The sequence below is a fragment of the Esox lucius genome, chromosome 14 (genome assembly GCF_011004845.1).
Source record: "Esox lucius isolate fEsoLuc1 chromosome 14, fEsoLuc1.pri, whole genome shotgun sequence".
Classification (NCBI taxonomy): Eukaryota; Metazoa; Chordata; class Actinopteri; order Esociformes; family Esocidae; genus Esox; species Esox lucius.
In genome coordinates this window covers 26,674,505-26,691,034 of record NC_047582.1, presented here as the reverse complement: position 1 = coordinate 26,691,034, position 16,530 = coordinate 26,674,505, and the positions used below count along the sequence as shown (strand labels likewise).

General features: G+C 43.6%; 1 protein-coding gene across 5 annotated transcripts in view; it reads left to right on the top strand.

The window, feature by feature from the left end:
• arhgef28a (Rho guanine nucleotide exchange factor (GEF) 28a) overlaps positions 1–16,530 on the top strand; it is a 58,427-nt gene that overhangs the window by 5,228 nt on the left and 36,669 nt on the right. For all 5 annotated transcript variants that reach the window (XM_010899272.5, XM_010899271.5, XM_010899270.5 and 2 more), the window contains exons 2-7: positions 146–189; positions 8,448–8,604; positions 8,838–9,239; positions 14,185–14,368; positions 14,570–14,759; positions 15,851–15,929. In XM_010899272.5, coding sequence (XP_010897574.2) covers positions 157–189; positions 8,448–8,604; positions 8,838–9,239; positions 14,185–14,368; positions 14,570–14,759; positions 15,851–15,929 — 1,045 coding nt within the window. In that variant the 5' untranslated portion in view covers positions 146–156. The remainder of the gene's footprint in view (positions 1–145; positions 190–8,447; positions 8,605–8,837; positions 9,240–14,184; positions 14,369–14,569; positions 14,760–15,850; positions 15,930–16,530) is intronic.

The following is a 16,530-nucleotide window of genomic DNA, read 5'->3' as shown; positions in this document are numbered from 1 at the left end:
ATGAAATACATTACATGATGGTCATGGTCTTAATGAGAACACTGCTGTTTGCCACATGTTTGCTGTTACAAATTGGTTATTACCGCGGTACTGTATTTTACTAATAACGTTTTACATGAGCCGTTTCTTTTCTTTGTTTTATTAGATGTTTCCAACATGGAGCTGAACACAGGAGACGTGCCTCTATATGTAAGTAATGACATGCTCTGATATTTGCTGTGTTTCTGGCTTCTCTGTAATGTTTCCCGTCAGTCTTCTCTGTGCACTTTCGTTTTCCCTTTCTCAGTTTCTTCTCTCAGTTCCCCCAGTCTCCCTCCAGTTGCAGTCTGGCTGCCTGGCCTAGTGTTGAGGTTGAGCTGGAGGTGTAATCTAACCCTGGTGTGTTACACTCCCCTGGGATATAAACCTTTACACCCAGCAGCTTGTTCTCCACATGGGCAAGGCCTACTGAGACTACTAGAAGCCCCTGTTGATATGCGTGTGTGTGTGTGTGTGTGTGTGTGTGTGTGTATGTTTGTGTGAGAGAGAGAGAGACAGAGAGAGAGTGACAAAGAGCTCAAGAGAGCATGTTTGATTACTAGTTGGCTCAAGTGGTAATGAAATAGGGTCCATTAAAATAGAGAATGAGAGCTTGGTAATGTTAATTTTAATATAGATGGTAGTTTCAGGGCTTTATGGTAGGTTTATGTCTGTACGGTAGGTTTAGGTCTGTATGGTAGGTTTAGGGCTGTAAGGTAGGTTTGGGTCTGTATGTTAGGTTTAGGTCTATATGGTAGGTTTAGGTCTGTATGGTAGGTTTAGGTCTGTATGGTAGGTTTAGGTCTGTACGGTAGGTTTAGGTCTGTATGGTAGGTTTAGGGCTGTAAGGTAGGTTTGGGTCTGTATGTTAGGTTTAGGTCTATATGGTAGGTTTAGGTCTGTATGGTAGGTTTAGGGCTGTAAGGTAGGTTTGGGTCTGTATGTTAGGTTTAGGTCTATATGGTAGGTTTAGGTCTGTATGGTAGGTTTAGGTCTATATGGTAGATTTTGTCCTGTATGGTAGATTTAGGTCTATATGGTAGGCTTAGGGATGTATGGTTGGTTTAGGTCTATATGGTAGGTTTTTGTCTGTATGGTAGGTTTAGGGCTGTATGGTAGGTTTTTGTCTGTATGGTAGGTTTAGGGCTATATGGTAGGTTTAGGTCTATGTGGTAGGTTTTTGTCTGTATGGTAGGCTTAGGGATGTACAGTAGGTTTAGGTCTGTATGGTAGGTTTAGGTCTGTATGGTTGGTTTAGGTCTATATGGTAGGCTTAGGGATGTACGGTAGGTTTAGGTCTGTATGGTAGGTTTAGGTCTGTATGGTAGGTTTAGGTCTGTATGGTTGGTTTAGGTCTATATAGGCTTAGGGATGTACGGTAGGTTTAGGTCTGTATGGTAGGTTTAGGTCTGTATGGTAGGTTTAGGGCTGTATGGTAGGTTTTTGTCTGTATGGTAGGTTTAGGGCTGTATGGTAGGTTTTTGTCTGTATGGTAGGTTTAGGTCTGTATGGTAGGTTTTTGTCTGTATGGTAGGTTTAGGGCTGCATGGTAGGTTTTTGTCTGTATGGTAGGCTTAGGGATGTACGGTAGGTTTAGGTCTGTATGGTAGGTTTTTGTCTGTATGGTAGGTTTAGGGCTGTATGGTAGGTTATTGTCTGTATGGTAGGTTTAGGTCTGCATGGTAGGTTTTTGTCTGTATGGTAGGTTTAGGGCTGTATGGTAGGTTTTTGTCTGTATGGTAGGTTTAGGGCTGTATGGTAGGTTATTGTCTGTATGGTAGGTTTAGGGCTGTATGGTAGGTTTTTGTCTGTATGGTAGGTTTAGGGCTGTATGGTAGGTTTAGGTCTGTATGGTAGGTTTAGGTCTATATGATAGCTTAGGGATGTACGGTAGGTTTAGGGCTGTATGGTAGGTTATTGTCTGTATGGTAGGTTTAGGGCTGTATGGTAGGTTTTTGTCTGTATGGTAGGTTTAGGGCTGTATGGTAGGTTTTTGTCTGTATGGTAGGTTTAGGGCTGTATGGTAGGTTTTTGTCTGTATGGTAGGTTTAGGGCTGTATGGTAGGTTTTTGTCTGTATGGTAGGTTTACGGCTGTATGGTAGCTCTAGGTCTATGTTCAGGTCTTTATGGTTAGGGTGTGCCTTCAGAGGTTGTAAGGCTTCAAATCATTTTTCATTAGGGGTTAAAGGACTTTCTCATACCCATTTCCTTTATTGCTTTAATCTTTTCTTTGGTTCTTTCTTTTATCCTTCCCTTTTTCTTTCTCCTCTCCTGCCCCAATTGTCTCTCACAATCTCCCTTTTCTCCTGTGTGGTAGAGTCCTGGGTGGGCCAGTTGCTAAAGCCTTGCCAGATTTTGGCAGAGAGAGAGAGAGCGAGAGAGAGAAAGTGATAGTAGGGTATCTGTTTGTTTTACTATGTCACTGATGTTTCAGTGGGACATTTTCTTTCTATTATTGCGAGCCTAGTTGCCTGAGGTTTGGGCTGTGATTCTGGCCACAGTGAGCAGCCAGTGGGTCACATGGAGCTTGTAGCATTCATGATTCATTCCCCAGTTTTCTTGTTTTGTTTAGACAATGATCTCGGGTTGCAGAACTCTTACATTTTCTTGTAAGCAGAAGTGGCGTTTATTACAAGACTGTATAGTTATTGCTGTTTCTTCGAATATATTTAAACATACTTTTTCTACAGTCTACTATGTTTTACCATACGCAAGTTTAACTCATACTGGCACAGGCCTGTATGCAAATAGCAAACCAAGATGGTTGAACCTCAACATCTGTGTTAATGGCTGAGGTGCAGTCTACACCCTTATGGTCCTAGCTCTGCAGCCCTTCTGCTCTCACCTCTGAATGAGAGCCAGACTTCAATGCACTGCTTTGTGGATGTAAGCTGTGTTATTCTAACTAGCCTGTTAAAGTTTTATGGCGGAGCAGACCTGCACAAAGACAACATTGCTCTGACTCTCATGAACAGAAAGTGCACAGTCAGTACAATGGACAAACGGCAGCATTGAATACTCGGTAGAAGTTCTCAATGTGTAATTGCCTGAGTATGGCCTAAAGAGGTGGTTTGTGGTTTGTTCTGTGTGAATGTTCAGTTTGAAATGTATTGAGTTTGAATGACGAGCTTTGCAGGCACCCGAGCAACATGAAGAAGTGTGTGGTGAGATCAGGACGGTGTCTCCCCATCACCTATATAGTGTTGACTTATTTGCATCTCCTATGAGGCTTCTGAGCTTCTTGTCAGCTAGTGGCACAGTTAAGCCTCAAACCTAGACTACGGTTGGCCGCTTGGTGCTGTGAAAGATTTCCTTAGGTCATTTAATTTTGAGGGACCTACATTTTTTAAGTTCATTACAGTTTTATAATTTACCTAATTTACCTAAAAGTGTTATTCTGTTACTATATATTGATATTTGGGTTTTTCTGATAATTTGTATGAAAAATCAGTTTAATTATAGATATTCTCTATCAAAGAAAGGTTTTAAATCAATTGATAGTCTCGAATTATATAAAATTACTTCTCAAGCGATGCCAATTTCTTTGCCTCCTCAGCTTTAGAAGGTTTAGCCTAAATCATTGCTGATTTTTGTGTTTTTATAGATTGGAGTGAATTAATGGGAATACCCCTTTAATCCTGGAGGTTCCCTGGGGTGAAATTTTGTCGCCCCAGGCTGGGAATCCCTGTGATCAAGGACTGGGTGGCTGGTGCTGTGGGTTAAATGACAAGAATGTTTATACATCTACATCTGCTAGGGAGAATGATTTAGTATTATTTAGTATAGCCTTTGCAAATTGAGATTATATATGCAGTCAACCCGTAAGCAAAAGTGAATGCAGAAGAAATGACAACAGAAACAGTCATATTTTGGGCACAAACATAATGGGGAGCTGTGCACTTTCATTACAATTTAACCATTTCTCCAACCAAAAATAGTTTGTTGAGCAGTACAGTTTGTTTCTGCAGAACATACATTTCTAAAGTGTCAGCGTCCCTACGATCCGTCCAATGAGGTGAATGACTACATGAGCCTCTTTCTGAGATGTCTACCAAGGCTGGCGCTCACTTTGGGAGGAATCTTGGACAGCTCCTTTCTACAGCAAATGTAAAAAACCTTGGTCGTTTTATGGGTTTGCACGTGCGTGGATTGCCCTCTTCAATCCAGGCCACAAGGTTTTCAGTTGGATTCAAGTCTGGAGACTGATTTGGCCGTTGGAAAACATACATTTTGTGGTCCTGCTACCATTACTTTGTTGGTTTTTCGTGTATGTTTTGGGTTATTGTCTTGTTGAAATGTCCATCCACGGCCAAGTCTCAATCTCCTGGCAGGGGCAACCAGGTTTTGGGCTAAAATATACTGGTACTTAGTGGAATTCATTATGCCATCAATCTTAACAAAAGCCCCTGGACCACAAGTAGCAAAACAGCCCCAAATCATCAGTGATCCCCATATTTTACTGTGTGTATCAGCTGATTTTCGGTGTATGCAGTCCTCTTTTGTCACCAAACATGGTGATTGTGTATGGCCATCTCACCACAATACAAAATTCCAATTGTACTTCCAATAACTTCGGCAAAGTTGGGTGCTTCAATGTGTTGGTTGTGCTCGTTAAGTGCTTCTTTTGTACAACCCTTCCAAAGAGCTTGTTGACCTCAAGGTAGTGTCTAACAGTGAATTTGGGGACGTGTTTGATTTTATTTTTAATATTCCTCAGGGGTGTCTTTGACTTCTTTGACCTATGTTTTGCAGCAAGAAATTGTAGTACTCAATAAAATGTTTAAGAAATGAATGTATGCGGCTTATTTTTTGCATTCCCATTTTCTCAATTTCATGAATAATGCCAGTATGTTTTGAGTTGACAGCATGTGTGTTTGTGTGTGTGTCACGTGCCATTCTGCTTTAATAAAGGTTGTAGATCTGCTTAAGGACCAGTCTACGGCTCTGGTATCTTCTGTAAACTGTGTGGTTAATGATTAGTACAACCTTTCGTGGGCCAGATAACAAAGGCCATGTGTTTGCCATGTCTTTATAAAATAAAATCCCATGGGGATCATTTCATTTTCATCATTTTTACTATGGATTGCCAGGTACACACGTTTACACTCAGTTTACAAGACATCATTACAATAAAGCAACTCAATTAGTGTCTGTAGAGTCAGAGGCAGTAGAATAAAATTAAACGTTTTCAAACTATTTGGGTGATGCAGAATACAGTCCTTAACTTACTTTTACTTAGATACTTAAAACTACTGCATAATAGCATTTTGTGGGGTTTGATTTATCTTTCGTTTGGTTAAGCAACTTTCAGTCTGAAATTGACATTATTTGCCCTTTTAAAACTATAATATACTATATACTTTTTCATGCCATTAAAACAACAGGATTAACAAATTAACATACGCCTACCACAGACTGCGTGTGGCTACCTTGCATATCAGTCCCACTAATACAGATTTAATCTCCTGTACCAACCAACAAGGGCTATAAGTCAGATTTCTCTATTAATAACAGACTAACTGGTAAATGCTTACTTACGGACCCTTTACAGGTTCTTACAACTCTTCAACTATAGCCTAAGAAGCAGGGTTCCTAATACTTACATTTAGATCACAACATTTGTGTGTCATTTGTGGAGCAATCGTGTTTGTTGATTTGCACAAAAATGCAGGTTAATTGCAACTTAAGTAACAAACGAATTCTTGTCCATAAGTCTCTATGATCTTTGAGAAATGCCTGTGATGATTCGGAAAGGTTTAGTGCATTTTGACTTTTACATTGATGTATCATTATTGTGCTAGATTTGACTTGAGGTATGTGACTCTGGCAGCTTCACTGATGGGCTCTGTAATATACCATGTTTTTCTGTTCCTTTGCTCAGACACTCACAGACGTCCACCTTAAATTCCTTCTCAGGATTCCTGTTCTGGAATGCACAAGTTTCCATTTGCCTTGTCATGTTTGTCTTCATCATCGACTTGAATATTTCAAATATCTCCACCTATTATTATTCCAGAGGTTCCAGAACCGTTGGTTTCCTCAAAAGGTTTGATCGATACTCTTGAAGTGACCTTGAAATGTTTTGTTTATCTTGGCTACTCGTATTGACTTATTATAGACATGTATGTTCTTAAAGTTGGTATGGCAGTTGTCAGAGTTCTATGTTGGCCTCGAATGACCTTTAGTCAAAGCTGATCCATGAAGTAATTTGTTTTTAATTAGGCCCATCAAGATAATGCTTCTCCATTTCAGATCTCTGACACACCTGAAAATGATCAGTAGAACACCAGTTGTTAATGTACATTGTACAGTTTAGTCATTCAGCGGGCCGTCTTAACCAGTGAGACTACCAGGCCTATTTAGTGGTGCCATGGCTTGGTCAAGGGCACACTGACACCTTTTCTTTCCCCACTGGCTCAGGTGTTTAAACAAGGGATATTGTTTACTGGCCCTTTTGTTTACTGGCACAACACTTACACAGGCTGCCTGCATCCCTCATCCGTTATTGTACGTTGCCATGGAAAATAGGCTAGGTTGATGTACATTAATGAATGATTGCACGCGCGCGTGTTCGTGTTGTAGTGTGTGTGTGTGTGTGTGTGTGTGTGTGTTTGTGGGTCTTTTTGCACAGTGTGTGTGTGTTGGTGAGTCAAGTCAGCGCATCCTTCTGGTTGTGAGGCTGCTTGGCCTCATGTGTCCAGGACCCTGGTTGTTTAGTGTGAGCTTGTTGTTGTTATTGTCCCAGTAAACCTGATCAGTGCTGGCTCCCCTGACGTCACCTGTGTGTGTGTGTGTGTGTGTGTGTGAATCATTCAGGAGAGAGATCACTCTGGTGGGAGTGATCTAATGACGCCTGGTGTTCTGGAGTCCACAGATGGGTCTTCTGGGCTGTTGTTGATGTGTTTTTCACCTCAGTACGTACAGTGACTGTTTCAGTTGGTTCAGTGCCCCCGTGTGTGCATACAGAACAAGCACCGTGTTTTGGGCGAGCCCTCAAGGCCCACGCCTTATAGGGAGGGGAGCTGAGTTCAGCTTTAATAATTCAGTGTCACAGAGTGATTATGTGGCAGGTCTGGAGCTTGGAGCAGGGCAAAGGTCAACACTGTCACGTCAGTCTGGCGTATTACCCTCCCACTCTACTCTCCCTTACCCCTGGCCCTTTGGTGTCAAAGACACAGGCTCGGTTTTCCGGAGGTTTACTTTTCAGTCTGACCAAGATAGAAAACGTACTGTATGTCTGGTTTATCTATTTTTATCCAATGCATTGTCCCGATTATTTCTCTGGAAAACGAGTTTTAAATATGGTTGCCATAGTGTTCTTATTGGTCCGTGACGTTTTCCTTGCCATCTGTTGGCCATTTTCCTTTGTTGGTATATGTTGCGTTGACCTTATAGACAGTCAGGTCTATGTTGTGTTTCGTCATGACGATGAGTGTGGGAAAGCATTGTTCGAGATCAGAAAAGCTCTGTGCATAACCCCTAGACAGGTTAAGGTTGTTCCCTGTGACGTGTTGAAGTGGTCTGGCCATCCTCACCTTTTTTCAGTGTCTATACTGCCGTGTGATTGGATGTCTTTCATGTGGGTGTCGAATTACTGCTGTCATTTGTATTCCACCCTTCTCTCCTTCAGAGAGAGAGGGCTCCACCTCCACTAATACAAATTATGGAAGGAAACCAAATCCCCCATGTGAAGGAGGAAAAAGAGAGGAAGAAAGGAGAGACTGTAGAGTGAGAAGAAAGAAAGTGATGAACAGACCAAGATAGATTGAGTGAGAGGGCTGAGAAATCAAGAGATGGAGAAAGTGTGGGAAAAGTGGGGAAATAGGGAAGAATCAGTCAACAGAGATTTGTCAAGAAAGAGGGGCCAGTTAAGGAGAAAGACGTGAGGAAGAGGGATGGCTAGCTTGTCTTCACGCTGTAACTGAAGAGGCAGTTTATTGCAGTGTGAAGTAAGGGCTAAGGATGGAGAAGAGCATTCCCACAGTCAGAGCAAGGGGTATATCTCTCTTTCACCCCTCCCACTCTGTCTTCCTTCATCATTAGCTCCAAAGAGCCTCTTACAATCCAGGAAATGGAGGATCCATCTGAAATGACAAAAAGGTGTAATGAAGAGGAGAAAACGTACGTTCAGACCAAAGCGAGCAGGAGAAAGAGTTTTTCAGCGTTGTTTTCTTTATAGTTGTTCGGAGAGTATACGTTATGACAGACAGCTTTGATAAACAGTCACTGGAATGTCTTGATGGGGTGTCCATCTTCTCCGTTCCTGTTACAAAACGAATACAACGAATTAATGCTTTCACACATTCAAACCGTAGTCTCTCAAGCTAGACTGTTTTTGCGATCTTCAAATACTGAAGCTGCTAACTTAACAAAAAAACGCAGCTTATTCAACATGTAATTACTAATTATTTCTCTCTCCCACACTCAGGGCCAGGTGGAGGTCCGTGCTTTGTTGCAGGTTCCAGATATAGACCGGGAACCAGAACAGGATGAGTTCTATGTGGTTCTAGAAGGTTCCAGACTAGCCCATGTTACCATAGCTACGAGAGCGGGGGATGGAAAGTCTCTATGCTTCACTGTCCCTGGTGAGTCCCATCAGTTTGCCTTACCATATGAAGATCCAGTCAGTCATTGATGGTGTTTCTCAGGCTTTAATGGAAATCGTATTTGTAAGATGAAAATGCGTACTGCTGTATGGTACCCATATTAGGACAACTTCTGTGTCAGCAGGACATTTGCTGATGTCATTACCAGATGGACACCACATTTTTGGCATATTTGACTCTCAGATGACTGTTTTTCTGCTTTTCCTCCTCAGGTCATGATCTCCAGGAGACCGTCTGTGTCACAGCGTATCGTGGACTCAAGCCCTGTGGAGGCAGAGCGTCCTTAGAATACATTTGTGATTCTCCACAGGAAGTGTCAGAGTACCTGCTGGCCAACAGCGACTGTCTGGGTCCCCGGAGCCACGTGGAGGTCCTTAAGAGGGTTTCAGCAGCTCCCGGGCAGTGGGACAGAGGGGGTGACGGGAGCGCTGGCCGAGGAAAAGGGATCCGTCTGGAGGACACAGACCTGGAGGGGGAGGGCGGAGGTGGCAGACCCAGGCTGTCTCCGGAGGTGGACATTCGTCTCAGGGAGATGGATGCGAAGATAACCCAGGCCGTGGCAAACCTTGACAACCTTTCGGAGTGGCGCGGCAAGGCCAGCCGACTTGCAGAAGGTAACCAACCATCCGTCTTGGTTAACACAGAAAAGGCCCCACAAAACAGGCCGTGTGTGGCAGTGGGGGAGCCCTGGCCGTGTGGTGGGGTCAGTGTGTTCTGCGTTGTCGTGGGGAGGAAATCTGACCTTGAACCACCCAGTTGGAGCAGTTCCAGCGAGTGTGCTAGCTTACCCCTGATGCTTTCTGGCACCTTAGGGCCTATGTCAGATGGATTACAATCAGCTCCAGGCAGGAGGATATGCCGAGAGACAGTTATCCATGATCACAAAGAAAAGTTATATTATTTCCCCAATTAAAAATATTATCAGTATTGCTACTTTACAGGATACACAGCCACTTTAAAGTATCACTACTCAGATGGTTTTCAGAGCTTGTCATTGGCAACAGTTCTGTGTATAGTGAGGTGTAACATCACACAGCGTCCCTTATGTATTCCTGAGGGTCTGAACATCACCACGTGTACTTACCATAGATAGGGTCCTCTTGTTGCACACACACACACACACACACACGCACTCTTCCAAGGAGCTCAGGGTGTGGATTTGAAATCTTTTGGGGGGCGTATTTCTAGTGTCCTTCTCAAATGTAGTCTGTGTTCATTTGCGAACACTCGTCGTTATTTAGTTGTCACAAACCTTGTTGTCTGCTTTTCCGATATAGAATTCCTTCTTTCTATTTTGAATGGCAGTCTCTTTGGTATTGGCCCGTTTCTTTGTGTCAGGACAAGGCAGACAACTTTCCTTTTACATTGGCGAGGTCGTGCATCAGCAGACTGTTTATGTATATACAAAGTAGAAAATGAAAATGAAATGAAACTAAACGCTGATGCTCTACTGTCTCTCTGGTTTCTTTTGAAAGGTTTAAGTGATTCTGCTAGCTACGTGGCTAATGTGTGCTCGCTCATGGAGACAGGTAAAGTGCTAACTGGAGGACTACGGACAGCTTTATCACTGTCAACAGTACATCGTCGTTTGCCCAGTGACCATAGCAACTAAAATGATAACAATGCTGATCGAAAGAGCGAAAAGCTGGCTTGGGCAACAACGCAATATTTTGTCATGAATATTTCCTCTTTGAAGGCAATAGTACTTGGGTAACTCCCCAATGTTCAACGCAATAAACAAGTCAATTTCAACATAAACAAACAACCAGTTAGCTTGAATAGCAATGCTAGATTTGTGTCTGGGGAGGGGTGATATAGTATGAATAATTACATCAGATTATTGTTTATGTCACTCTTTGTAATACAAGGTTGTGCAGTTGGTAATCAGCTACGACTGAAAATACCTCTTAATTACCACGCCCTCTTATGTTCGATTGCAAAAACAGTGCCTTTACAAGTGCAGCACGACCTTGTCAGACAGGTTAACCCCACGACCAGCAGTCAGATGCACCAGAATGGCTGGATCCAGATGAAGCCTAAATACACTTAGTGATTGAAAGCGTTCAGAGGAAAGGAGTTTAACTCATCATGCTGAGAAGAGAAGGGAGGAGAAATGTCTCTTCGCTCTCTTGCCACAGACCCAAGTTCAGCCGCAATTTCTTATACAAGAGTGCTGATTGTTTTTGTTAAATCGTGCTGTTGAATTTCTGTCATCTCCTCAGAAAGGGCCTGTATTGTTTGTGTGCCTGATTGTCAGTCCCTATTAGGGGACAGGACTCTCAGTTTGCTTTGTCTCTCTCCTCGGACTCCCTCTCTCCATCTGTCCCTCTTGCTCTCTCGATTTTTCATTCTCTTTCTTTGTTTTCGTCTCTCTCTCTCACTCTATCTGTATTTGTCTCTCTTTACAAGCAGAACACAAAAGCATATTCAAATGAGGCATACAGTAAATCTGATGTCTGTAAGGAATTTGTAGATCATTTACTGGACACAAGTCAATAAAAAAAAATTAATTGACTGAACTTTGACCTGAAAGGTATTGTACCTTCATCTACACTTCCTGATGGCCTATTACCTGTGCTGCATGCAGAAATAGCCTGGCACCAGTGGTGTCAATCTCCTGTGAGGAGGTACTGGTCGTTCACCAGAACCAATATCCGCTACAGTGATATGTAGCAGCTCAGGCCAATTGTCGCTACAGGTTAAAGGTCATTGCTGGGAGTCACACTTGGCTTTGGCGGGCGCACATGCATCCAAGCAGACCTTTTCAGGGTCAGCATTGCTTAGCCCAACCAGGGAAGGCTCTAGACAAAATTGGCCTCAACTTAACACTGGGCCCGGACAGGAAACTGCACCTGGCTGTCAGGACATCCAACCTCAAGGTTGAAAGAAATACAAGCTAAGGACTGTAATGGATGTCAGGTATGGTACAAACCACCCGCAGCATAGAACCGCGGCATTGAACCGCAGATTCGAACAGCGGCATAGAGAGGCAGTTATTGCTAATGAGCTAAGGCGCTACAATGTGGATTTAGCAACATTCCGAAAGACCAGGCTATTTGAAGAGGGTTCAGTTAATGAGGTGGTCTCGGGCAAGACTTTCTTCTTTTAGGCACTTGACCAGAACTTAAAACCAAACTCCAAGATTAGATTTTTTTTTTAACAAGAAAGGTCGGAGGAGCAATCAAACCTGTAATGGTGTGACTGGAGATCATGGCGCTGAGCTGATCACCTCCAAAGGCGTAGTGCCTCTCAGCCTGTGTGCAGAACACAATTTCACCATCACTGACATGATATTCCAACAATACAAATGTATACCCAGCATCAAGGATGCTTCTCCGATTCGAACACCGGCATCCGATATAAAACATCACACATTTAGACAGGGTAATCTTAAGGACTTACTGCTTATTTGTGTAATGTAAGAAGCAGACTTCTGGGTAGACCATCAAATGGTTCTGGCAAGTAACTTGTGCTTAACTATAAAACACAGATGTTTGGAATGACCTACAGTGAACTAGCTGACATGCTTTAAAGTGTGGGATAGATGAAAAGTGGCCCAGACCAATGGCTTCACGAGCAAAAACCTCAGTACTGAAAATGTGAAAGTAATTTTAACTGTTTTAGAGAACTTACGCAGAACTCTCAAAGCTACTGTCAAGAACCCAACATCCTATACCCTTAAAAAAAACAGACCTTAGTTCTGAGGCACAATCTACCCTGCCAACAGAAAATGAATGGAGGCTCACAAAAGCCCCAAAAATCCAGACAGTAGTGAGATGCAGTTCATCGATGACTGTGTTCTCAGTAACTGCACCCTGGTGCCGGTCACATTTGTGGATGGGGAAAGACAGTGTTGTCAGGTTCCCAGTGGGCCGTGGTCTTCTGCAGAATCTCCCTGAATGACCTAATCTACAAGACCTTGATTGGCCACTAACCTTTACACAACATCTCAGCTGAGATCTTCAGAAAAAGAGGCTGCCTTCATCTTGATGTCTTGGTGGTAAGGCCATGTTTATGGACCATGTTTAAGGACCTTGTTTATCAGTGACAGAATGCTAACATCGTCAGAATGTAAGAGATTAAAAAAAACTAATGTACTGCATATTTATTTGTGTTCAATAAAATATATTTGAAGGAAAATCTATAAAAACATCATCCACAACTGAGGGACATTAGTTCCTATTTATTTTTGTTCCTAGCTATACATTTTTTTATATTACATTTCTTGTTGCATTATCTGTGAAAACTGTACCATGGATGATGAGTCTGTACCATTTGAATCGCATTTGAATCACACTTGAATCGCACTTGAAACACCTTAAGCAAATATCAGCATGATTTGGGTATTTCAGGAAAAGGTTCCTCGGAAACAGAAAACCCCAATCTGCGTGTGTGTGTTTTGAAGTGAGGAGAGACACAAATTGGTAGAGAACAAATCACTGTGGTCAAAGTGACACCGTACTCATTGTCATTGTGCTGCATTAGAGGTGTCTGTTTCGATGAATCTACGGAGAGAATGTTCCAGTCAGGGATGGTATACTGTATTTGTTGAGCCTTCACCATAGCAACTCTACTCCTCTGTCCTACAGGAATAGTGTGTCGGCAGCCACTACCAAGTCATCCAGGGTGTTTTCTCCCAATCAAAACACAGTGAAATAGGAAGGAATTGTGTCTACCCCACCCTGCAGTCACCTGTTTCATCCAGAACACTGGCTTTATTAAAACATGCTCAGCAGGTTTACACAGTCGGTTGTGTGTGGTGTTTGTTTCTGAGCGTTTCTGCTAATGGCTTCCTCCGCTGTCATTGTGAGGGAGGGAACCTTACGGTCACACTTACCGTCTCCTATGACAAACTGTGACTGACACGGCGTCTCAAATGCCACACTACTGCTCATGTAGTGCTCTACGTTTGAACAGGGCCCACAGAGTTCTGATTGATAGGAGTGCACACTACAGAGGACAGGCCTAGGAAAGCTGCCCAAATCAAACAGGTACATTTACACAAGGCTAATGCAAGACTGATTTTGTTCTCACCGACCCCGCCCTTAGTTACAAGCCTGTTTTTGCAATACAACTTACAACACATGTGGAACGCTAACGAGCTGTTATAACAGATAACACCTGCATAAAGTGCCAGCCCTCCCTGGTTGGAATGCCTTCTCCATATATAGTCTAGACTTCACTCAGCTTGACACCAGTCTGGATTGTGTGTTAGCTACAGGAGTCCTATAGGGGATGTCTGCGTATGCTAGCAACAGCATGTAGGGTTGGTGTGTGCTAGCTGGAGATGCCATTTCCCTTGTGTGCAGTCCGAGTGTATTCACTCGCATTCATGTCAGCCCTACCATCTCAGCAGGATTATGTATAGAGAGCGGGTGTGGGGGGAACACATTGTTGTCTCTTATCTTTTTTCACTGTGTTATTTTGCCATCTGTCTCTCCCTCCTCTCTTGTTTGGCTTTGACCCTTTCCCCTTCTTTTCTCTCTTGCTCCGTCTCCACCCGTTCTCACTCTGTTGTCTCTCTCTCCATCCCACCCCTTTCTGTGGCACTCTCTATAGAGCACCAGCCAAGGGAGACTCTTCTCCACCTGTCGGTGCGACTGGGTTTGCTCCACCTCTCGCGCTTCCTGATATCCCTGCCCAGGGGCCAAAGGCTACTGACCCTGCCCAATGAGGAGGGGGACACGCCCCTCCAGCTGGCTCAGAGGAACGGAGACCATACTCTCTTTTCGGCACTCACCACGTGGGTTTCCGCCCTCTCATTGGAAAGATCACCATAATGTTTATGAATTTACGAAGTTTGTAATTTACTGTCTATGTTTTTGTCTCTAAGAACCAGTTTCAATGTTACGGCAGTAACCCAAGAGCAGTTATCAGTGTGAGTGATTGTTTCGACCCCGATAATATGACTAAAGCATACTTTCCCGACTTCACATCCATACAGCCCTCCTTCATCTCAGGGGTCTCCCCCTGCCAGGACGTGGTGTCTGTGGGCCGACAGGACCCGTTTGCTAAGGGTTTGTCCTGGGTCACGCTCCCTCACCCTAACCTTCCTGGGTGGCACTGATAGCCACATTCTGGACAACATCCTGGTCCTCAGAGAGAAACTGACAGATGACAACATCCTCACACAGGTAAGGGGTAGTCCTCGGGGGTTCCCCAGGTTTCTCCTGTTCAGGTGAGCCCAGTGGTTTGGGAGGTGAGTGGAAAGGGAGGAAAAGGTTGTGTAGATGTTGGGTGAAAAACAAAAGCAACTGAAGCTTACTCATTCCCAATATCTTAACCTAGGCCCTCTTTTTCACGTATGTCTTTAGAGTCGTAGCTCAGTTCCTGAATGTCATTGAGGCAAATACAAATCAGAGGTATTCTCATTTGCATCAGAGCTGTCCTCTGGCATTTTACAGCTAGTTTTATCACTGCAGATGATCTGTATGTGCCATTGTTGATTAGTATAACATACCACATTGTAATAAAAAAAGCTAAACAAAGAAAAAAAACTGGACCATGTGGGGAAGCCCAGATGTAGTACATGGGTAATTAGCTAATTAATTCATTATGATGAAAAACTATTAGTGTTTTATGTGGCTAACATTTTTAGTTTAGTTACAGAATGTGTTGCAGATATTGTAGTTAACATATCTGAATTTGAGCCAATTTGCTACAGCAAGAACATCTTCCTGCATCGGAAAATGTGAATTATAATTAATTTAGGTTGATTCATTCATTAAGTCCCAGTTGCAAACTTGGCAATCTTTTAAAAGCCTCTTTACACCTGGACTGGGACTCTGTAATTCCTGCAACTACAGGGTGAGCACATAAAGATACAGCATATTTACATACACTCAAACGGTCGTAAAAATAATGATTACCGCAAATGGGACAGTTTTATTACCTAGCTGTTGAACAACAGTAAGTTCACAGTGACATAATAATATGGCTGGTGAAAGATTAGGTTGCATAATGCTGTTGTAGCAACCAGCTGCTGTGTTTGATTATAACGTTTGTACGACTGTGAGCATTCATGGAGAAACTGTAACTACTGCTGCTGTTTAAAGAAATACTTAGGCCTGAAGGAAGTGAGAATTACGTTTGTTCAATTACTCTGTTTTCCTGTCATCACACCTTTATAATATAATCAAAACACTGACATTGAATGTATGGGCTATGTACTGTTTGTAGATCAGTATCTGATTACTAAGGGCCGGTTGTCCTGTCTGTGTCACAGATCTCAGCACTAAGGGGTGATGTTCAGCTGGAAGACAGTGATAGAGAGGAGGTCCACAGAAGTGATTCCAGGGATGGAGGTGAGCGTGAAACACCTCAGGACTTAGTACTCTGTCTTTTGTCTGGTGATGATAGCCTGGCACCAGATCAGTTTGACTACGTTGTTGGTCCTGTGAGGCAAAGCACACACAGTACACAGAGGAGTTAGAGGAGTCACGGTGCCTTGGTCTGAGGAGTCACGGTGCCTTGGCCTGAGGAGTCACAGTGCCTTGATCTGAGGAGTCACGGTGCCTTGGTCTGAGGAGTCACGGTGCCTTGGCCTGAGGAGTCACAGTGCCTTGATCTGAGGAGTCACGGTGCCTTGGCCTGAGGAGTCACGGTGCCTTGGTCTGAGGAGTCACGGTGCCTTGGTCTGAGGAGTCACGGTGCCTTGGTCTGAGGAGTCACGGTGCCTTGGTCTGAGGAGTCACGGTGCCTTGGTCTGAGGAGTCACGGTGCCTTGGCCTGAGGAGTCACAGTGCCTTGATCTGAGGAGTCACGGTGCCTTGGCCTGAGGAGTCACGGTGCCTTGGTCTGAGGAGTCACGGTGCCTTGGCCTGAGGAGTCACGGTGCCTTGGTCTGAGGAGTCACGGTGCCTTGGTCTGAGGAGTCACGGTGCCTTGGTCTGAGGAGTCACGGTG